Consider the following 21,986-nt stretch of genomic DNA (forward strand, 5'->3'; position numbering starts at 1 on the left):
ATATGGTTCATTCATTGTGGTTCCTGGTAATTCCCTTGGGAGGCACAGCTGGCTAACCCTATTTGGGAAGCCAATGAAAGTGCTGGAGTGGGGAGAGTCAAAGGCTGAATTTATAAGGGAAATCCTATCAGAAGGCAGATGAAGCTGGGGAATTCCCAGGCCAAACACGCTCAGCATGGATACAGGCACCTTTGGCCACCACAGACCTAAGATCATTGAGTGCCTGAAGAAGGACAGCTAAAGTTGCTGCAGAATATGGTGGTGGTTTCAGAATAAATTCAAGACAAATATTGTTAAGATTTGTATGGACCAAGGGAGGATAATTTAATGGCAAGTTCCTGGTTCAGGCCTAGTGGGACCCAAGTTAGATCTCCACTATTCCCCTACCTGTAAGCCTTGGACAAGAGGCTCAGCATTACTGTGCCTCTGCCTTATCCATGAAATGGTGGTGACTGAACTTTCCGCCAGGTACGGTGTGATGAAAATTGCATTTAAAGTTGAGGAGTGCCCAGAAACAGTAATAATGACAGGCATATGGCGTCTTGACTGGCACTTGACTGGCTCTTATATTTTTGTATAAATAACAAGCTAATGACAACAGTTGTGGTCAGAGACAGGTTCCCCTAATTTGTATTCTTCCAAATCTAATAGTGTTAGGGATGTCGTCTTGCAAGGGATCAAATTCAGGATAGTAAGAGCTCCTTGAGCCATGGCCGATTCTGAGCCAAGCTGTTTAATGATTAAACTACTCAGGTTAAACTGTTTTCATATTTCGGGAATCTCCATAGTTTACCAGAACTCTGACAACAGCACAAATACAGGAAAAAGGCCTAAATCAAGCAATTTTAGCTATTTCTGTTTTTGTTTATCACAAAATTAACCCCTCCATCCATTTGGTCTCTGAAATGGAAGCTCAAGTCATTACTTGCTTCTGTTAATGTCTTCAGATATCAAAGAGATGTGTGCACACTTGAATAATTCACTATAACTCAGTTGTTTATAATTTATGATACATGAGAAATGCATAGGATATGCACACACTGACATGTTAAAACTATTTACATGAGAGCAGCAATATGCCATATTCTTAAAAAGCACCAGAAAGCATTTATTTCACTATTGATTACAAATAACCTCACGCCGTATTATTTTAAAATGCTACTGAAGATATTTTAACCACATAGTGCACAAGGGGGCTTATCAGCAATGAAAGTAAAGATAAAACGTCAATCCTCTATCAGTGTGAATTTTTACAATATTCATTGAAGTACTACATCCGCTTCCTCATGAGAAAAACCAATTTACTCAGATGTACTGTACTGAATGAGGCCAAAGGCTTGCGTATCTAACCACGTCCTATCAGACCTGCTTAGAAGACTGTGACATTCGGTATGAGATAAATTTAATTCAAATTTAATATAATATTTCTGAAACATTCAAATTTTCAGCGGATTAAAAACAAGCAAGGAGATGTCAGAGTCCCTGTTTGACAGCATTTCTTCTCTTTGGACATTCACCTGTTGAGCTGTTTTACAAGACTTGTGACTTTTGAGAATACGGTAATCTTGTGTAACCTGTGTAGGACGTACTTTTAAGGATTTAAATGTTTAGTCAATGCCAGAAGCCACAGAGGTCTCCGGGACACGCAGATAAGAGCTGTCCAGAGAAATTGCTCAACATCAACTGTATTCAGGCACACAGAGAAGAGAAAGGTTAAATATTAACAGAGCAATGATTGCTCTGAAGGGTTCATCCTATCACTATCAAGCTGAAAAATTGGCGTGGCCATGTGCATATATAGGAACATAGTGGATCTCACTCTGTCAGAGCTGCTGATGGGAGGTCAGCAAGCAGCTCAAGCAGGCAGCGCTATGAAGCTGCTCCTCCTGCTCCTGCTCTGCATCCCTGCCATTAAACCCCAGGCATCTGTTGAATATGATAATGAGGTTGTAATACTGATTAGAATTGATGAAAATAAGAGTGAGAATGATAAATTTTATTTAATCGTATGCATGGCTTACTTGGCTTGTGTGAGTTAGCTCAGTTAGAAAATGATACATGCATATTCTTCTATCACTCAAAGAAATAATCTTTCAGTTATTTCTTCATGTATATCTTAGTGTGCTACTCAATGTTTTGGTTTTGGATGTACTTTCTATTTCCTTTCTTTCTTTGTGCAAATGCAGAATGGAAATTGGTAAGATTAGTTATTTAGCTGAATGTATTTAAGGATATTTATTTAGTAATGCTGGCCAGTGATGTTTTAGACAATTCCTCCGTGTTGTGCAAAGGCATAGAAATGTGTATTTGTGTCCTGCCTAAAAGATGGGATTTTTTTTTTCCTATGGATTCAGCAGACATTTTAAAAAAGAATGAATTTCTAAATTATAAATATGATTTATGTTTGAAAGGGAGAGATGATCACTGTTAAACCAAAAGGTAAGCAGCGAGGATCAGTCTAAAATAACAGTTTAACCTATATTTAAGTTTGCTTTGTGTAAAATATTTTAATGAGAAATTTTATTTATAGTTTTAGTATTTGTTTTTTTTATACTTCGAAAATCCCAGCCAAAATGAAGTAGGTCAAGGTGACCGGCAATGAGATTATTTTCTGTTGTAGGATGTGTTTACATGTTTGCATTGACTACTGGTGAGATTACCTTGCTTAGCCTTTTGCTTCCATTTTGTGATTTCCATGCTGCCTACATCTGGAACTCCTTGAAGTCTCTAATTCTTATCCCTGTCTGCTATTTGTAGCTAAGTCTTAATGGAATTGGAGGTGACTGAAGATTCTGACGCAGTTGTTCCATGATTCAAAAGGCTTCATTTCAACAGATGGCTTAGGCTCCTTGCTCAGCCTATTAGACTTCCAGGCTAAAGACTATGGAAGATTTTCAAAGAAGTGACGTGGTTAAGATGGCATTCTGTGTCTGTTGTCAGAGTAGTGGCCTCGCAGGGGCAGTGTTCTCTCCAGGACAGGCCTTAGCTGCAGAAGGGCTTCAGCCTAGGCTCAGAGATCTTTCTCTGCCCGGTTTTGCAGGAGGACGACACTCAGCTTGGTGTTCGAAGCCACCGACCCCTGGACAAGCGGCAGGAAGCAGCCCCCACACTCAGGCCCGTGGCACCCCCCATCTCTGGCACTGGGTACCAGCCCCGGCCCCCAAAGCGGGACAAGCAGGGCATGAAGAAGGAGCGGATCATCTACCCTGATGCTGGTGGCTGCAAGCATGCTCTTGAGGAGCTGGTAGGTGTCTGCCTGTTTTGCTGGAAGGGTGCTGAAGACAGCATTTTCTTTGCCAAGTGTAGGAATGGTATTGCATTTAAAGCAGCCCAATTCTGTGTCTTTCCACCTGAATTTGGCCGGGCTTCCACAGTGCTCAGCTTCTTGGGATTACCATTTGTTAATACAACATAAGCAGCCATTTCCTATGAGGGATACACATACCCAAGCTGTGGTAAAGCTCCTTGATTCTCTGAGGCTAGAGAAGAAAGGAATAGGTAACATGCACAGGCTCCATTTGTTCCTGACAGAATGTAGTCCTAGTGCAGGTTCTTTATTTCCAGGAACGTTTAATTGTGCAGAACAGCTAAAAGAATATATTAGACCCAAAAGTGGGACTTTGCCCATGGGATTCAACAAAAAAATCCTCTGGGGGACTAAGCACTCTCTGCTCATCTGCAAACTGCAGCTTCGTTGTAGGTAATAGTTGTCTCAAGTCCTTACCTAAATGCTTAAATATGTGGTCAAATATTACTAACTACTCATTATATATATATATATATACTATATACATATATATAATGACTATAACTAAAGGTATAGCCATTTGCTGACTAGTTTAGAAACTTCTCTTTTTGTCTTGATCTTTATACACAACTCTTTTTATTTTTTTAAGGGAGTACTGTGTCCAACTGGGTGTGAACTGCAAACGACACTGCTAAAACAGGAAAAAACAGTGACATCAGTTCTGCGTGATCTAAAAGACAGAGTGGCCAAATTTTCTGACACCTCCACAACTATGTATCAATATGTGAATATGATAGATGATAAACTGGTAAAGACACAAAAACAGAGAAAAGGTATGCTATTATTATGAATCATTAATGTTAATAATACTACAGCTCCGCTGAAATAGGATTTCTATTATTATTTGCTTTATTTTACTTTATTATTTCACTTTAAAAGTTAAAAATATGTAATCATAAATCTTAAAAAAATTCCTTCGAGAGAGGCAAAGGAATGGATCCTATACTGAGCCAAGATTCAAATGAGGCCTCTGAATGTATGGGCTCCCCTTCTTTTACCTGTATTCCTAATTCTGTGATACTGTGATCCATCATCCATCCAACTCCTTTATGCCCAGCTCCTAGCTTGGCGGCATGGCTCCTTGTGAAGAAGTTATAGTTCTTTGGCAAGAACTAGTTCTTACAGCAACACCATTAAGTTTACTAGCTTGCCAAGAAAGAATCATTTTAGTACAAAGAAATAATTTTCCAGGCATCTCCATATTTATTTTTTTTTTACATTTGGGAAAAGCAAGCAAAATACAGGCATACCCTTCCTTCCCACTAAGAAAACAAGCAGATCTTCAGATTATGCTTATAGGTTGTTTTTCATTGTTTCATAACTGGAAAACATAGAAAACTAACCTACTTCTCATCTATTTGTTTTTTCTAGACAATGACATTATACTTTCTGAGTATAACACAGAAGTGGAATTGCATTATAACTACATAAAGGATAACCTGGACAATAACATCCCCTCTAGCCTCAGGGTCCTGCGTGCAGTTGTAGATTCTTTACACAAAAAGATACAGAAACTGGAGAATGCAATTGCAACCCAGACAGACTACTGCCGTTCCCCATGTGTTGCTTCCTGTAACATCCCGGTGGTTTCAGGCAGAGGTATTCATTTAACTATAATAACAACTCTTACTTCTTACCTTTATATCACTGTACAAGTTGATGGATGCACCATTCAACAGGTGTGACTGTTCTCTGAAACCCATAACAATGATTAAGATAGCAGAAAAGATGGATAATTATCCAATATGAAAAAACCCTCTTACCTGATGTCTGGTCTTTAAGTTCACCTTCAGTAAGATGAAGGCGATACTTTTGTGACTCTCCTAGTTACATCCTTCATTTCTTTTTCAGTTATGAAAGATTCCTCTTTTACAAGCTTGTCTAATTCAAAAAGTCATTAATATATATATAGTCTTCAGTAGCTTGGCTTGAACTTTTAGAAATGCCTATCTGGAAATGTAGAACAATACAAGTATCCTGTCCTTTCTTCCTTGATTCTTCCAAATGGTGTACTATTAGATATTAAAATCAAAGCAGAATTAAATACCTCTTTAAAAGTGTTTCCTTGTAATCTGCAATTCAAGGAGTTCAGAGCTCTTTTAGTAACAGTCTCCGGTTTATTCTTGCAGAATGTGAGGATATTTACAGAAAGGGAGGCGAAACGTCTGAAATGTACATCATCCAGCCAGATCCTTTTACCAAGCCATACAGAGTATACTGTGACATGGAAACGGATAATGGAGGTTAGTGTGAAATAACAATGTCATTAAAATATTACTGTGAATACTAAAACAGAACAAATATACTAATAATTTTCAATTTATACAAACTAATATGGAGTTACAATTTTTGTAGTTATTTGAGAATTAAGTCTGACTCATTCAAAAGAGTCATGTTTGTCAGATACCCAGCAGGATATTGCTATAATGAATCTGTAAATGAATAAGTGTGAAGGGATGGGTAAATAAAAACAAATCTTACTATAGCTAAAATTGTCAATGTAGTGGTGGACAGAAGTGGAAGATCTGGTTCTTATCTTACCCTGTTACTACATGCTATATAAAAAGACCTGAGGTGCTTCTTCACCTCCTGCTTCTTCTACATTTTCTCATGAAGCAAGTCACTGCTTCAGTGTGATTAAAAATGGCAATGCTGTACTCATAAGCAGTCTTGCTACAAAGAAGTCACTTGCTCCCTTCATCTTGAGATAATGGTAGAAAGGCTGTATCTTAAGACTTAAAGCTCCTTTCATAATTTATCCAATTAAGATTAGATTATTTAATCTAAGCCCTGTTGTTCCTGTAGGCTGGACTTTGATTCAGAATCGCCAGGATGGCAGTGTTAATTTTGGAAGACCGTGGGATGAATATAAGAAAGGATTTGGAAATGTTGCAAAGAGTGGAGGAAAGAAATACTGTGATACACCAGGTAAAATACTGAGCATGAAATGTGAACAGTGCTTAGTGAAACAATTTTCTTGTACTTCTTGAAGCTCTTTGAATTTTTGAAATTAACTTTGACAGACTTGCAGGCAAATCATAAAGCTGCCTTGAAGTATATTCTGAAATTGATTTCACCAAACTCTCCTTTGTTACTTCTCAGGTGAATATTGGCTTGGAAATGACAAAATCAGCCAACTTACCAAGATAGGACCCACAAAAGTTTTAATTGAAATGGAAGATTGGAATGGTGATAAAGTATCAGCTCTTTATGGAGGTTTCACCATACATAATGAAGGAAACAAATATCAACTTTCTGTTAGTAACTACAAGGGCAATGCAGGCAATGCTCTGATGGAAGGAGCTTCACAGTTGTTTGGAGAAAACAGGACAATGACAATTCACAATGGCATGTACTTCAGTACTTACGACAGAGACAATGATGGATGGTATGTACTTGCATTAGACATTTAAAAGAAATTTCCAGACTGTATGTGTCTGCTTAAAAAAACCCACAGTATTTCAACTAACTTGCTGTTAGTTTGCACAGCACTCTATAGTATCTTAAAATGTGTTTTCTTGCTGTAAGTTGCTAGCCAAGTGTTCATCCTGTTCTGATGCAGCTTAAGGCAGAATTGGCATAGCCAAAGAAGAGTTAAATCTACATTATGTTAGTGCTGCTCTTCCAAGTAAGGAAGAGGAATACTGAATTGTACTGATTCCCGGAATGAAGTTACCATAGACAGAATGTCATTCTGAATACAATATACTCATTATCAGAGGTTGATGGTGGTAGTGCTTAAGAGTATCATACAGAGATGAGTCCTGAGGGGAGAGACAGATTATGAAGGAATTGTATCAATTGTTATCAATTGGTAAACCATAATGTAATTCCCAAAGAGACGCAACTAAAATTTTAACTGTCTCTATAAGCAGCTTCACTTGCAGGTGCACAGCATAGCACATACTTGCAATAGTCAATCTTTCACAGGAAGTTCAGATAAGATTTTAAGTACTGGTTGTGGTTTGAAAATTTCAGTACAGGGACACGTACATACTCAGACCTATTTGCTTACATTCATCTATGACTCTTAACTCCTGTTTTTACTTCATCAGGTTAACTACAGATCCAAGAAAACAGTGCTCCAAAGAAGATGGTGGTGGATGGTGGTACAATCGATGCCATGCAGCCAACCCTAATGGCAGATACTATTGGGGAGGGACTTACACCTGGGATATGGCAAAACATGGTACAGATGATGGTATTGTATGGATGAACTGGAAGGGGTCATGGTATTCAATGAAGAAGATGAGCATGAAAATCAAGCCATACTTCCCAGATTAATCAATCAAAATGTATAGAATCGGGAATTTTCTTTTCATATTTGTACCTTTTTTTTTTTTTTTTTTGTATTGTATTCAGGCTTGTCTTTGCATGTGAGAACCAAATATGCAGGTCCTACCATATCATGACCTAAAGAGAAACATGATGACAACTGAAAATCAAAATCTGAACCATGAATATAAGCCATAAAGAGTATTTTGTTCATTTTTTCATTTGTTCACAAGACAAAAGTACTGGTCTAAAATAAGGCTTGAGGCAATAATATGTATAAAAATATAGCTACTTCACTCTTTTACAAAGAAGTTACATACCAGATCTGAACAGATCTGAACAGATTACTGTAAAATGTTTTCTAAAAATTAAATAAAGTCTTGAAAATCAAGTTTTCATCACAATTCTTAAGTATTTGTATGTAAACTGGGAAGAAGCAAACATCCCACCATAGAAAGGACTGCTTTCTTCTTTTATACCATAGAGGCACGGTAAACTACCTGTGTAACATATTGAGAAGGAATAGAGTTTAAAATCTAAAACCAAAACAAAACAAACAAAACAACAACAAAAAAAAACCACAACCCCCCCCAAACCAAACACATCTGTAGGTCAACTGCCAGTTCAAATCCTATTTTCTGGAACAGAAAAGCCCTTTCCTGTAACCTAGCTTGCATACTGTGCCTCATGACATGATTTCCACCATCCCACGTTCTTTATGCTGTATCCTAGACAGTATTAGCAGACATGGCTTTTCACTTTGTCTTTCACTGAGTCACTGTTGTGGGACAAGAACAATTTGTGACTCTAATCATGATGTAGTTCTGGTTTAAAGGAAACATTAGAGAGCATCTTGTTCGAACTCTTGCTCAAATCAGGGCCAACTTCAAAATTAGATCAAGTTGCTGAGAGCCTTTTGCTAGTTTGCCATTGGCTATTTATGTGCAGGGGCACCCAAAATGGAGTATGACATCCTTGCTGGCATCAAGTACTGCATGTGGGACAGCAGAGAATTTCACAGACAGGCCCAGACCTTGCACCTTCTGAGGATTTAAAGCCCATCCTGTTTCTTGCAGATAGGTAGTTAATGAATCTGCCACCTGTCCTACTGCCCTCAGTGAGTCAGACGTCAACAGGAGATCATCAGTAAAGTGATAGAAGCTAACATTATTAGCTTTTTTCCCAGTTTGTCAGGTCACATGCCATTGCGTTATGCCAATATGTTGGCAAATGCATGTACCCCTGTGGCAGGACCTGAAAGGTCCACTACCTGCCTCCCCATGTAAATGCAAATTGGTCTTGTGATTCTTCAGCAACTGGAATACCGAAGAATGCATTTGCCAAATCTAGGACACAGTAGGTTTTAATCTCCCTACTTAATGTGTCAATTACGGAGGCAATATTGGGTACAGCTGCATGAACAGGTGGCGTGACCTTATTTAATTCTCTATAATCTACTGCCATTCTCCATGTGCCGTCTGACTTTTGCACTGGCCATATAGGGGAATTATACAGGCTATGGACAATTCTTATAATCCCAACATTTTCTAATTCCTGCACAGTCCTTGATATTTCATCTTGCCCCCTTGGAGTCTATAATGCTTCCCCTTAGTAGTCCGGTGCGGTTCTGGCAGACGAATAGGGTCATGCTTCACATGGCCTCTCAATATTGCCTGCACTGCCCGGACACTAATGCATCTCTGTTGGAGTCTGAACTTTCCTACGGATGTCTGGAGAGCCAGACCCCATCAAATGTCAATGCCAAGATGTACCCTGAGACTGGGACAATAGACACTTTACACTCCTGGGGCAGAAGACACCCAACCCCATTTTCGACCACGTTTGGGTGACGGGAATGGTCTGTCCCACAAAACCACCAATCATTACTCTTTCTCCTTGAAATTTAGTTGGATCACCATAGACAACTGAAGTTTCTGTGCCTGTGTCCACCAATGCCATAACTCATGGTACATTTTTCCAGGACCAAAAATTGTCAGTTCAACATAGGGCCTCTGGTCTTGCCTGGAGGCCCTAGGTGCAGAGGAACTAACATCCCATCACACCATAAACCGTCCTATGGCCAGGTCTTTTTCTTCAGGTGACTTGGGCATCATAGCTCAAGTCACCTGAGGAGGCTTTTTCCTTCTATTGGGGACTATAAAGTCCTCTAAATTCCAAGTTCATGTTGGTATTTGTCGAATTATTCATACTACTAATCTTTTGGGAGTATTTTGAAATTTCTGATCTTTCATAGTTGTTTCCATAACTGAAGTCAAACATGATTAGGCTGGCGATTGATCTTGACAAAGGCCAACCCAGACCGTATTAGATCATTAAACATTTGTTTCTGGGACACCCGAATGGGGTGCCCATGGGGCAGCCTTCCTGGTCTTACATGGGAGAACCTTGGCTCCTTCTACCACCCTAACATCACACCTTGTTTTTAGGTGCTTTGTTTCCCCCAAATCAACTACCAACTGGGCAGCCTGTTGGACAACGGCCTCAGAGATCACTAGGGGGTTCAACATGGAAGCTAATGTTCCATACAGGTGGGAAGGAGCCTGCTGTAAAATCAGGTCTCTCATGCCTGCTGAAAATTTTGCCAAGTCCAGGCTCTCAAACATTTCTTCATACATTGCTTCTCTCATGCCCAACTCACAAATATAGGTTTGAAGGTCCTCCGTGGAGGACCGTAAACCTGTGTGCAATGGCATGTTGGTTTTATTAGGCCGAGTCACATGGCACACTGCCATCAACCAATCTGTTAATGAATGGTTTTCATCCTGGTGTTGAATGGCAGCATATGATCTTTGTCTAAGCGTAGGGTGCGAGGTAATGGATGCCAACTTAGGAATTTCTGGTCCATTTACCACGACGCTTTCTGCCCCTGAGTCCCATAACCTTAAAAGCCACGCTGGTATGCTTTCTCTAAGCTCCTGTCAAAGTGGTTGAACTAAATCCATTAATTGCTGTACAGGGACAAGCTGTTATGTGCAAATGCATTTTGGCAGGGGGCCATTGATCAGGGGGCACCCCTGCTGGTCTATCTTGTACTTTTTTTGTTTTCTGAGAGCAGATCTCAAACGGATCCATCTCAGATGGAGCTTCAAGATCTTAACTAAAATCTTTGTTTTCTGAATCATCCAGGTCCATTGATTTAGGCGCCTGTGTACCTTCTAATGTAATGTTGCAGACCTGTTTTATCAGGAAAGTTAGGCTAGATTTCCTTCCTGTTAATGTGCCAAGTTTTTGTTCTAGTTTTTCCATACAATCTCGGAGCAGTTGGTCTTTATTTTCTAAGGTATTGTTTGATATTCCTGCTTGATTTAATGCATTTAATAATTGCCATGCCGTGGTAGATGCTGCTAGCTGGTGCTCTTTTGTAATTAAGACATCATTATCTAATCCATGAAAATAATCTGTCATGCTGGATGGGGAGGAAATATTTCCAGTAATCCACAGGGGATCCCATTTCCCAAATATAAATGCAAGTTCACAGTAGGGTGATCCCAGAAATCCTGGGATATGTCCAGGGGTAATCTTATCTAGGGGGGTGATGTTCTCCCTCTTGACCCATTTAAAGACATTTCAAAGAAAGGACATTTCAGTATTTTAGTTTGGCTGGCTCACCAAATGTTACAGTTGGAAAGATTAATGCGGTGGAAAGGTGATACAGGAGTGCAACAGCAAAGGGACTAGCACTGATGGAATGGTGTTACAAAGGAAAAGGAAAGGTGCTCACCCATCTCCAAAGAGCTAGGCTTGCAGGAAAGACTCCACAAGGAAGAGATCTCCAACCAAAAATCCTGCCCCAGTGGCAGTCAGCCCTTCAGTGAGGTCTAAGAGAGGTGCAGCCAGGCTCCACCCCTTCTGGTCACACAGCTGAATTGCTTTCTCCTGAGCTCCCAGGGCTGAGCTGGTCCTTTCCGTGGGTGATCAATCAGTGGTTCAGGCCATAACGCAATGGTTACCATACATAGTGTAACCCTGACAGTCATGCTAATCATTTTGGTCCCTGTTCCCAATACATCTATTTATTTCATCTGAGTTGGACAAAGATCTCTGTATAGATCAAAATCTTCTGGCATCAGGGACACACTTCATATCTTCAGAATTTCTTTAGCTGACTATGATGGCCGTCTAGAAAGGAGATTTAAATCACTTTAACTATCTAAAATCTGGGTACTTCATTGAAACTAGTGATAGCCAGAAGAAGAGATTGTCTGAAAGACAGGAGCTGTCAACTCCAATAGGCAGGATCAACCTTCAGAGAGGACCTCCTTTCTGTACAAAGGAGGAGTCCTAGAAAGTAGATCTCATCTGAAACCTCTCTTGTTGATTTAGTCTCTGGCATCCAGGAGGATGAGGAGATGTCATGGCAGTATCTCACCACATGACTGCAGATGTTCAGTATCCCCAAAGACAGGCTTCCACTGAGGCTAGAAAACTGGAACAGGTGGCATGAAGCAGCAATGACTTTTCGTAAAGCACAGAAACTTATCTGCATGGGGCTGTAATAAATATGTTGCACGGTGGCTGTACTTGAGAAGGCCTGAAAAGAAAAGGCTAAAAATGACATTTCTCAGTATTTGATGATATTTTTAAGTGACATGAATAATGCAGATTGGTGAGACTTTAGGCAAGGAAGTCCATCTATGCTTGTCTGTTAATAGAATTATGGAAAAAAATAAACAGAGTAAATATGCAATTTTATGTCATTAAGTGTAAAGATGAACACAGCATGTTCTTGTGCAATCGTGTAACTGATATAGCTGGTTTCCATGCAAACCAGTTTTTATTAAAAAATCTCTACCACACCCAGCAAGTTGCTGATGTCAAAACCTTGCATGTAGACTAATCATTGCTTGACATGTGTGCCAAAAAACATACTAAAACCTTGAGTAAAGATAATATATTCACCTAGGTGCTCTTCATCTTGCTTTTACTGATTACTATCTAAGTCTTTTCATGGTTGCTAAAAAGTAATAGCTAATTTTTTAGGTAAATCTGGTTTTATCAATTTGCCTTGCTTTAGTGATAAGTTTTATGGCTTGATCTCTACCTCCATTTATGTCTTGCACTTGTGTAGAACAATGAGCTTGATGAGGATCTATTTTCAAACTTGATATTCTGCCTGGTGCTGCATATGTGATGTATCTGCTGAAAGGCAGGCAGTACACTTTGTATGTCCTACTCTATACAGCGCAAACAGCAATAGCAAAATCTTCCAGGCCTTTTGTGGTCCTGACAATGAATAAGCCTGACAGAAAACAAACGGATTTTCAGTTCTAAAGAGGAAGTTGTAAGATTGGCATTTAAATATTACATGATTGTGAGAAAATTTGAGACAGAAAATTTGATAGAGGTGCCACTCACTTGAGATTTTTCTCCTCAGCTGAAGTAAGTAATTAAGTCTGGAAAATGTTATTAAGTTGGAGTTCAGGTTGTTGACTTGCTCCGAAGAGCACTATCACTTTGAATTATTTCTTCAGTAGATTGATGTTACTACTGTTGCCAAAAGGAGAATACTCAAGAATTCTCTTCCCCATCACCACCAAGATAAACTCAAATTGTAGTTCGGAATATCACGGCACACAATGTCATTTTTCAATTCCCATTTCAGAACAATTGCTTAACCACGCATGAGGATATTAGGGATATCATTCGACATTTAAAGTTATCAAACTAAACATGGTAGTAAGAAGCACTAACGGAACAAAAGGTTGCAGAGATTTATATAAGCTTTTTAAAATCAACATTTCATTGAAAAGTTTCGTCAGTTACAAACAAGATGAAAGAACTGTTTTGTTAATAATTAATCAGTTTATTTTGTATGCCATAGATGTGCCACGTTGCCTTCAAATTCATAGGGTAAATGTACATCACACACATGGATATATAAAAGACATTTCCAACTTTTAGTTGTGACACATATACTAAATGCCTGTCCTTCTACAGAGTTTCCAGGGGTCTGATTTTCATTCTAACAACTTTGAGGGAATAATCGGAGGCTCTAAATGGTATCCAGACTACTCCGTTCTCGATCTCATATGGAACATTGTACCTGGGGTCGTAGTGGCCCCCTGGGTAGTAAATGCCATTGAGGTTGGCTGCCTGGCAGCTGTTGTACCACCAGCCGCCCCCGTACACCTCAGCACAGCTCTCCTCCCAGCGGTCCTGGTCCCGGTCGAAGGTACTGAACTGCATCTGAGCATGGGACGTGTACTCAGAGCCTTCCTCCAGCCAGCCAGCAACCAGTGCATCCCCAGCGGTCCCCTCATAGGAGGACACAGCCAGGGCATAGCCTTCTGCTTCAGTCCCTACCTGCACAATGTACTCTGCATATGCAGCATTTCCATCCCAGTCCTCTAACTCTACTCGAAGCAGAGTGTTGTTCTGAGTCAGCAAGTGGATGTTCTCATTGCCCAGCCACAACTCTCCTCGCCCTTTGCCATCCACGCTGCCGAAACCTCTCTTGTAGTCTTGCCACGTACGGTTAAAATTCACTGATCCATCCATTCTCTGTTGGATCAATAGCCATCCTCCCAAAGTGGTCTCTTGGTCGCAATAAACTGACAAAACCTTACTGGATCCCTCTGGCTTGATTTTGAAAATGCCACTTTTGGCACCAAAAGTGTGTTTCTGGCGGATATCATCGCAGTCTAAAAAAAAAAGTTGATCTGGTTTGACAGAAGTTATCAGTAAAGTTTAATAAAAAGTTCAGAGGAATCCAAGCAGCAATAGATCTGAGGAAAATTTGTTAAATGTGTCTTGGACGACATAAGGTTTAGTGACAGGCAAAACATTAAAAAGAATTGAGAGAGGAAAACCTTACACAGATCTTAAATTTCTAATTGTCTATGCAATACCCAAGTATTAGTGATATCATTTCCCTTTTATCTCCAAAGTGGCAACAATCAGACACAGTTCTGGCATTTTATCATCACACTGTTATACTGCAGTATCTGAAAACATTCTGTCAGTTTGGTTATTAATTGAATTTGGCTCCACTACCTCAATTACTACTTCTGTGTACCTTTCCCACTGTAGTCTCTCCTTGTACTCATTGCTGCTGGTTTGAAGCTGCGCGCCTGAAAGTCTGGGGTATCCTCTGCACTCTGATCATGTTGCACCCCACCTAGCCTCTCAGATATTTCACGGGTCTTTAGTGACTTGGTTTCAAAAGTGGAGCCTCCCTTGTTGAAACTAGAAGAGGAACTGCTCACTACAGTCTTGGAGTGACTCGCACTGCCGGCAGCAAATCCAGATGGCTGAAGTCCTCCAAAATCATCTTCTTCCTCCTCCCCTAAGTCTGTGAATTTGTCCTTCCCTCCAGTGCCTAGGTGGCTGCTGCCCGCCCCAGTCACACGGCTGCTGGTTGTGGTGGTGCCAGTAGAGTGCCTGCTACTAGAGGATGCAGAGTCATGAGTGAAGAATGACTCTATATCTGGCAGAAACCTGTCTAGCTTGTGAAAGTCACCTGTCCCACTAAAATGGTATGTGCTTCCTTCTCGTCCTCCTTGTAAATGGGAGCAGTCTGAGCCATCAGAGGAAACCATTTTTTCAACTATTTCTTCTCTAGGACCATCAGGGCCAGTAATGACTTTCTTGGTGACAGTCCTGGTGCATCTATGTACAGAGGAGGTTTTATCTCCCAGGCTAGGGCTGTCTCTCCCATGAGCAGAAGTAACTAATTTGCTGGTGTGGGAAGGTGAAGAATCCCCCCTTGCTTCTGCCACATGGTAAAAGGTCTCGCCTCGGGAGGGCCTTGAGTCTGTTTCTGATCTTTCTAATACCACTTGCATCTGCTTGATGTTATTAAATGCATTCAGAGCCTGCATTTCTGGTGGAGGCTTGAGCTTAAAATGTTCAGGAACATTCGAGTCCTTAAGAGGCCTCATTTTCAGAGTGCTCAAGGTGGTTGCTTGAAAGTCTGGGTGCATGTCAATGGAGCTGGCCTGGGTAAGCTGTTTCTGGATGTTGTCATAGCCTTCTTTGTCCACCTGGTAATCAAAACTTCTTGCACAGCTTCCTTTGCAAGCTCGTATCTTAATATCAATGTCCACCTACATAAACAGAGAAATAACTGCGTTAGGGAACTTTCCTGAACTTTCTCAAGCTAGTGTATCCTTTACCTGGGCTGGGAAAAACAGGGAGCTGCCCTGGTACCTCCCATCTACAGATGAGCTTTTCCAAAGCTCCATTTCGAAATCTATCCTGTCACACACAAAACACAGTGCACATAAGCTCTGTGGAGAGATATAGATATGCTGTGGCATGTTTACAGTTTCTGCTCCTGCTGTTTTTGGGGCTAAGTGTGCGCTCCTGGGGCTGGTGGCTGCTGGGCAGCATCACAGAAGAACAAGGCCTCTCTCCTGGTCTTTGTTGCCCAGCAGCTCCTTACAAGTAGAGAAATGCCCTGCATGGAGCTGATGACCAGTAGATACAGCATCAGGAATCCCGGCTGCCTGTCCAAGAGCAGATGGGACAAAGGGCTCTCCTGAGTTCATGCCTCTTCCCACATAGCAGGAAAGATTAAACAAGTCTCACAGAAAGCAGCTCACTGGGGAATTTGCCTCACCAGGGCAGATCCTGAGAGGATTGCATTGTATTTTCTTTCAGCATGGAGCACTGCTCGCCGGGCACTGTGTAACAGACCCTCGTGTAACTAGGCTCTGCAAACAAAGGGAATGGTGCAGTAGCTGCCTACCTCCAAACGCTTCATTTCCACCACCTGCTCCTGGATGCTGTTCTGCAGAGCTTTAATTCTGTTCACTTGAGTGGCAACTCGCTGCTTTAATGTCACAATTCTCCTCCTCAGTTCTGCTGACACATGACCATAATTCTCATCAAGCTCTGAAAGAGAAATGCACCATGGTCAGGTGTGATTTTCTTTCCTAGAAGTGCATCGTATTTTAGAATAGGCAATATAAGCAGATATTTAAGAACAAATTTCTAGAAACACATAGCTGGTAAAAATTGCATTACCTTTTACAAGTTAGTAGTTAAGAGTCGTGTATCACCATGTTTGTTCTGGCTTTTGTTAATCAGGTCCAGTGCAGCTTGTGTTTCCACAAAGTATTGCTAACATGCACACACTCAAAAATTAGCAACGGATAATAAAACTAGGGGAATACTTACGCTGGGCACCCTCCAGACCAGGCTTTAGTATATTTATGGTTTCCACAATTACCCGATTGGATGTTTTATAGTTGTTTTGACTGTCTGCAAGTTGCTGCTTAATTTTGTCTATTCTGTGACTGTTATCCTGGTCCGTGTCATCAATTAGTCCTTGCATTCTGCAGCCTGATGGACATTTTGTACCCTAAAAGTGGAAGAGACAAAATTGTGTTAAAATCTTCATGAGCATGCCTTTTTTTTTTTTTAAATCAATATGTTTAAACCAGCAAAAACCCTCTAATAAAACTTAGGGCAGTATTATTTGACTTCTGCTGTCCTATTCATGCAGTGACTTTGAAAAGGGCTTGTATGACTTGGAGCAAGACACCTCACAGAATCACAGAATCACAGAATCCTAGGGGTTGGAAGGGACCTCCAGAAATATCAGATATAATCACAGCTGACCCTTCACATCTTGCATCTCTGACACTGGTGCATTGGAATCGCTGAAAGGTGTGCACAGAATCCTGTCTTAAGTGGGAGCGAGGAACCTTTAATTTTCACTTTCCTTTGTTCCTTAAGAGTAGAAACAAAACTAAACAAAACCATAATAATAACAATAACAATATTAATAACAATAATAATAAAACCAAAATAATAATCTCACCACATTTGTTTTCCAAAGGACTGCTGCAAAGAGAAGTTATCTGTCCAGTTTGAGCAAGGATGCCCTAGGCCCATTCTTTTAGGCAGAATTTTCCTTAGAAAAGGCTCACGTTCTTATACATTACAGCCCTTTGGCAAGATTACATCTTATAAATGTAGCACAGAGATGAGTTGAGATGCAAGAGGCAAGAGAGGGACAGTTTATATGCAGACATTCAGTCAGCCATTGGGAAGCTTTTACTGAACACCTTGTCATCAGACCTCCTAAAAATTTTCAGTTCTTTCTACATATTCTCCTTTGTCAGAAATCTTTCTTTCAAGCGCATTTCTCTTACTGACTCCAAGAGCAGCAACATCAAAATCATGAAAAGAACTTTTATTTTTCTTTTTATTGGTTCTTTCTATTTTATCTTTCTCTTTCAGACTGATTTTTCCCAGCCTCCCTTCATCCCCCAAACTATTCTTTCTTTTCTTTCTTTCCCCCTTGGTTTCACTGCAGCTCCGCTTTTCTTCTTGCCTTTCCCCAGGACACTTCCCCATGCTGCCCCGGTATAAAGGGCCGCTCATCATCCCCCAGACTAAGGCCCAAAGGCACAAAAGCCACAGGAGCACTCTGGCAGGGTCCATGGGCGCCCTGCTGTCCCCAAGGCTCATTGCTCACCCAGTCATCGTCCGCACAGATAGGCCAGTTCTTCTCATACTTGCAGGAGGACTGGTGCATGTGCTCCACGATCCTGGGGCCACGTCCCCCTGCACCCTCCTTTTCAAAGATGGTCTCTCCATTCTGAGCCTGCAGGAGGAGTAAGAAGAAGCACAAAACTGAGGTTGTCGGAGCAGCGGTCAAGAAAATGGAAATGAAAAGCTGATATCCTCAAGCACTCAGTGGCACCGCTGCTGTGGAAAGTGCAGCCTTGTGGAATGCATCATCCAACAGCGTGAAGGCATTTCTTTTTGTTTATGTTTTATGTATCTTTGTGGTTTTGTTTATTTTGTCAGAATGAAGCTTTTCCACTCTTAAAATTAATGCTCATGTGGAGAATGGATGGTGCTTAGAGTATATGATGATAATATCTTTACAAGACAATCTTGAGCTCTGTATGTAAATGCAAAACTAGCTTGAAATTAGACTGAAATTACTTAAGTTAACTTTGAAACATCTGTGTTCTATTTTCACTTGCTTTCATATTCCTAAGTTTTTGTTTTCATTCTACTCCTTCTGCCTACTCAAATCTGGCTTGAAGATTTGCATGAACTGAGTTTTCCCATTCATTACTGTTTCTGGTTTTAGTTCCATAAGCTTGTACCACTGTTTTGCTTGGCATAAAGAACAAGAAAACTAATAACATTGTAAAGAAAGTAATAATGTCAGTGATGGGTGGATTGCACTTTGCTAATGGAAGGAACAGAAATAAATGTACTGAGATTTTCTTGAAATCTGAGAAACTAAAGTGCAATTATACCTACTAATTTTAAGCCAAAATGCTGTAAGGATTCTTACTGCATTATTGCTCAGTAAAGAATGGAAAATTTTTTCATAAAAAGTGAAGGAAATTGGTTGAGACCTAATTAGGTCTGCATAGGTTTCTCTGTATATGCATTACGTTCTTATCAAGCAATATAATTCATGCTGAAAAAGATTAATGATTAATTCTCATGCAGAGAAAGTTTTCGAATTACAGCCTTCAGAGCCAGAACCTCAGCCCTGTGGAACTGGATTGTCATTACTAAACTCAGCAGTTTCCCATTGGTTTGATTCATCTTGTCCCAAGGTTCCGCTAAAAGTAACAAATAAAACCTTTAATTTTAGGTGGTCTGTGCCCTTCCAGCACTGGCAGTTCCAACAGGACTGCTTCTGTTGAGCCAGATCTGCTCCCAGTAATTTCTGCAATTTGTGAGAGCATTCTCTTCCTTCAAAACACGGTCACAAAGAGAAAGGTAAAGACTAATGCAAGATTATTTGCTGAAACATAAGTGAAAAAATGGGAAGGTTATGTGTAGTTGAAAATCAAGATTATCACTTTCCTTATCTAAAAATTGCTTCTTGCTTATTTTAGGTAATAAATATTACATTATATATTATAATATAGTAGATTATAATCTATTGTAATCTTGCTTAGATTTTAGTTTAATCTGTTATTGCGGCCACAAGAATCGCTGTTTTTAAATCGGTGTTTTATAATAAAGTCATTGTGCATCATTTGTAGCTGGAAAATGCAGTTGAAGTAAACTGAGACAGTAGAAAAGAAAGTATAATTCATCCTAAAATTTGTGAAATTGAAAATTCGTGACTGGCTGGAGCCTTTAGCGTCCAATTCAGCCAGCTTTAAGGCTTGAAGCAGCACCTGTGAATCTATGAATTCATGTTAATTTACTTGCTTTGCTTTTCTGGAGGCAGGCAGGTTCAACAAGACTGAATTAAGCAAAACAGAACTGGATATTCAAGAGCTGCTGCTGTGAAAGTCTAGCAGTGAAGTAGTCACAGCAAGCTTGTGCGTATGTGCGTGCATTGAATTTGACAAGATAGGTGACAGCAAACATAGATCTGATTAACGCAGATTAAATAAACATTTACTCTTCAAATCAAAGAGGTATGGAAAGAATAAAGTAAGCAAACTCATACCCAAGCTAAGTTGAGGCAGAGCAACACACAGAGGATCCTCAATGGTATCATCTTCGAAGAAGAGTGAGCAGAACGTGGATGAGAGGATGCTCTCCTCTGGTCTTTTGATGCAATTTAAACCTTGCAGAAGAGCTGAGATTAATCATTATTCTCCCTTCTGTTTGGAGACAAAACATGCCAGATGTCCTGAGTTGATTACCTAAGGCCTCTTGCACAAGTTTCAGGTGTTATTTACTCCAGATAAATTTGTACAGCACCACCATGAGGGCAGCACCGTGTATTCCAGGAAAGAAAAAGAATAATATATCTGCTTCAAACTTGATTTCTTGTAAATGGTTGTTCATCTAGGGTGTATGCAGGTCCTAGCAGGAGCCAGCAATACTTCACTGATGGAAAATACATGCTGTGTGTGGCAGGAATTTAGCTAATACAATCAAGCAGTTGATATTTGAAAGTTGTTGCTTTGCCCTTTCTGTGCAACTCCATCCTCATGAAAACCATTGGGCCTTCTAAAGCAAGTACCAGTGTAAGAAAGTTTACGATGGTTTGTCAACCAAAATGAATCCCTGAGGACTGCAGAGCTCAGTTTGTATATTTCTACAGCTGGACACTGCCAGTGTTTGTATAATGCACACCTTGTTTAGAGTCACCTTCTTTCTTACACAGACTTATTGTTAATTGAAATGAACTGTGTGTGTTGTACACATATTTATGAAGAGCACAACAAGTGGTATTTGAAAATGTCCCAGTAAAAAAAAAAAAAAAAAAAAAAAAAAAAAGTTGAGAATTACTAGCTCTTTTTAAGGGGCAGAAAATAGGTACTTTTAAAATTGCTATGGTTTGTGTATAGGAATTGATTAAAATGCGTTGCTACTATGAGATAACAAGACATTGCGTTATTGGGGAATATTGTACATGACTGTCAAATGCTTAAAGATGCTGCCCACAGTGAGCAGAAATTAGGAGGAAGACTTGGGCTCAAGCAAATCAGTTGAAGGAACAAAACATTCTCATGGTTTTTTTTAATGGCATGGTATTCACAAAACTGTCCATCATCTGCAGGTTGCTCATCATACTCCATTCTATAGAGCCATATTTAAGCTTGGCTCTGGTATTATACAACATTTTAAATTCAAAATAGCTGTTTGTAGCTTCGGATCCATTGCAGCAGCATGATGGGTTTTTTTCTTACTCTCTGTTTCTCTGCTTTTCCTTGTAAGCTCAAACAAGAAAATGCTTGAAGGACTAAAAGATCACAATGAGAGGAAGACTTGCAGAATTGTGATGGGTTATTTAAAATAACAAGGTTAAATGAGCTACTATATGCAATATCTGCTGGTGTCCACAGACAGTCTCCCATTTGCACCAGTGAGCTCTAATTTGGCTTATGCAGTTGACATCACAGTCTCTGCTTGAAGATCACACCTTATGCCTTTGGTGCTCAGGAGCAGAAGAACTGCACATACAATCCCTGAGTGCCCTCCTTGTGTGTACAGTCACATCATCTGCTGTACTGTACTGTCACCTGTGGTGCTCCTGCCAAACACGTCCTCTTCCTGATTGCATTTAGTGTGGACAGTGCTGCTGAAAGCTGTGCATTCTTTTCTGCCAACTGTTTAAAATTGTCAAAGATTTTCCTACTGTGCTCAATTATTCCAATGCCTACTGCTTATTCATGGAGCACTACTTTACCTGTTTCACAGCTGCAGAAACCTGGTGAGAAGGCTAAGTTCTGAAGTAGTTTGTAGTTTTTGGGATCCATTTTGATACTCTGAGTCTTCAGAGTACGCTGTATGTGCAGATACCACTGACATCAGCTGTAGCTCTCTGTTTAACACTGGGGCTCTGGAGCAGCCAGCTCTAGGATGCCTGGGTGGCTGAGAGGGTCCTCTGATGACCTTCAATCATGAAAAAACTTAAGCTCTGGTCCAAGTAAAACTCAGTCACCAGGCCTAGGGGACTGGAAAAAGCTGGTAACTGACCATAATGATTAGGTTA

The 21,986-nt window shown here is 40.3% G+C and overlaps 2 protein-coding genes and 1 pseudogene across 2 annotated transcripts; 1 reads left to right on the plus strand and 2 right to left on the minus strand.

Annotated features, from left to right (window-relative positions):
* Window positions 1-1,786: 1,786 nt before the first annotated feature.
* Window positions 1,787-7,862, plus strand: FGB (fibrinogen beta chain). Its single transcript, XM_031614255.2, has 8 exons — window positions 1,787-1,946; window positions 3,041-3,244; window positions 3,897-4,080; window positions 4,679-4,906; window positions 5,437-5,550; window positions 6,113-6,235; window positions 6,410-6,695; window positions 7,363-7,862. Exons 1-8 carry the CDS (start codon window positions 1,788-1,790, stop codon window positions 7,589-7,591), a joined length of 1,527 nt encoding a protein of 508 aa, XP_031470115.2. The 5' UTR covers window position 1,787; the 3' UTR covers window positions 7,592-7,862.
* Window positions 7,863-9,915: 2,053 nt separating this feature from the next.
* On the minus strand, window positions 9,916-12,431 carry LOC149918003 (uncharacterized; annotated as a pseudogene).
* A 1,065-nt stretch (window positions 12,432-13,496) lies between these two features.
* On the minus strand, window positions 13,497-20,054 carry FGA (fibrinogen alpha chain). The gene is made up of 6 exons (XM_031614277.2): window positions 19,989-20,054; window positions 18,030-18,158; window positions 16,724-16,907; window positions 16,293-16,438; window positions 14,619-15,648; window positions 13,497-14,244 (listed from the first exon to the last, which is right to left on the minus strand). Exons 1-6 carry the CDS (start codon window positions 20,037-20,039, stop codon window positions 13,535-13,537), a joined length of 2,250 nt encoding a protein of 749 aa, XP_031470137.2. The 5' UTR covers window positions 20,040-20,054; the 3' UTR covers window positions 13,497-13,534.
* Window positions 20,055-21,986: the final 1,932 nt, after the last annotated feature.

Source organism: Phasianus colchicus, chromosome 4, assembly GCF_987193195.1.
Source record: "Phasianus colchicus chromosome 4, bPhaCol1.hap1.1, whole genome shotgun sequence".
NCBI lineage: Eukaryota > Metazoa > Chordata > Aves > Galliformes > Phasianidae > Phasianus > Phasianus colchicus.

Bases quoted from the DNA above. Each gene is read 5' to 3' on its own strand.
- FGA (XM_031614277.2), bottom strand. From the start codon at position 20,039: ATGATACCATTGAGGATCCTCTGTGTGTTGCTCTGCCTCAACTTAGCT. The intron at 18,159-19,988 runs GTATGAGTTTGC...CTCCTCCTGCAG, and splicing joins TCTGCCTCAACTTAGCTTGG to GCTCAGAATGGAGAGACCAT. The intron at 16,439-16,723 runs GTAAGTATTCCC...TTTCTCTTTCAG, and splicing joins TGGTCTGGAGGGTGCCCAGC to AGCTTGATGAGAATTATGGT.
- FGB (XM_031614255.2), top strand. From the start codon at position 1,788: ATGTGCATATATAGGAACATAGTGGATCTCACTCTGTCAGAGCTGCTG. The intron at 1,947-3,040 runs GTTGTAATACTG...CCGGTTTTGCAG, and splicing joins CTGTTGAATATGATAATGAG to GAGGACGACACTCAGCTTGG. The intron at 3,245-3,896 runs GTAGGTGTCTGC...TATTTTTTTAAG, and splicing joins AGCATGCTCTTGAGGAGCTG to GGAGTACTGTGTCCAACTGG.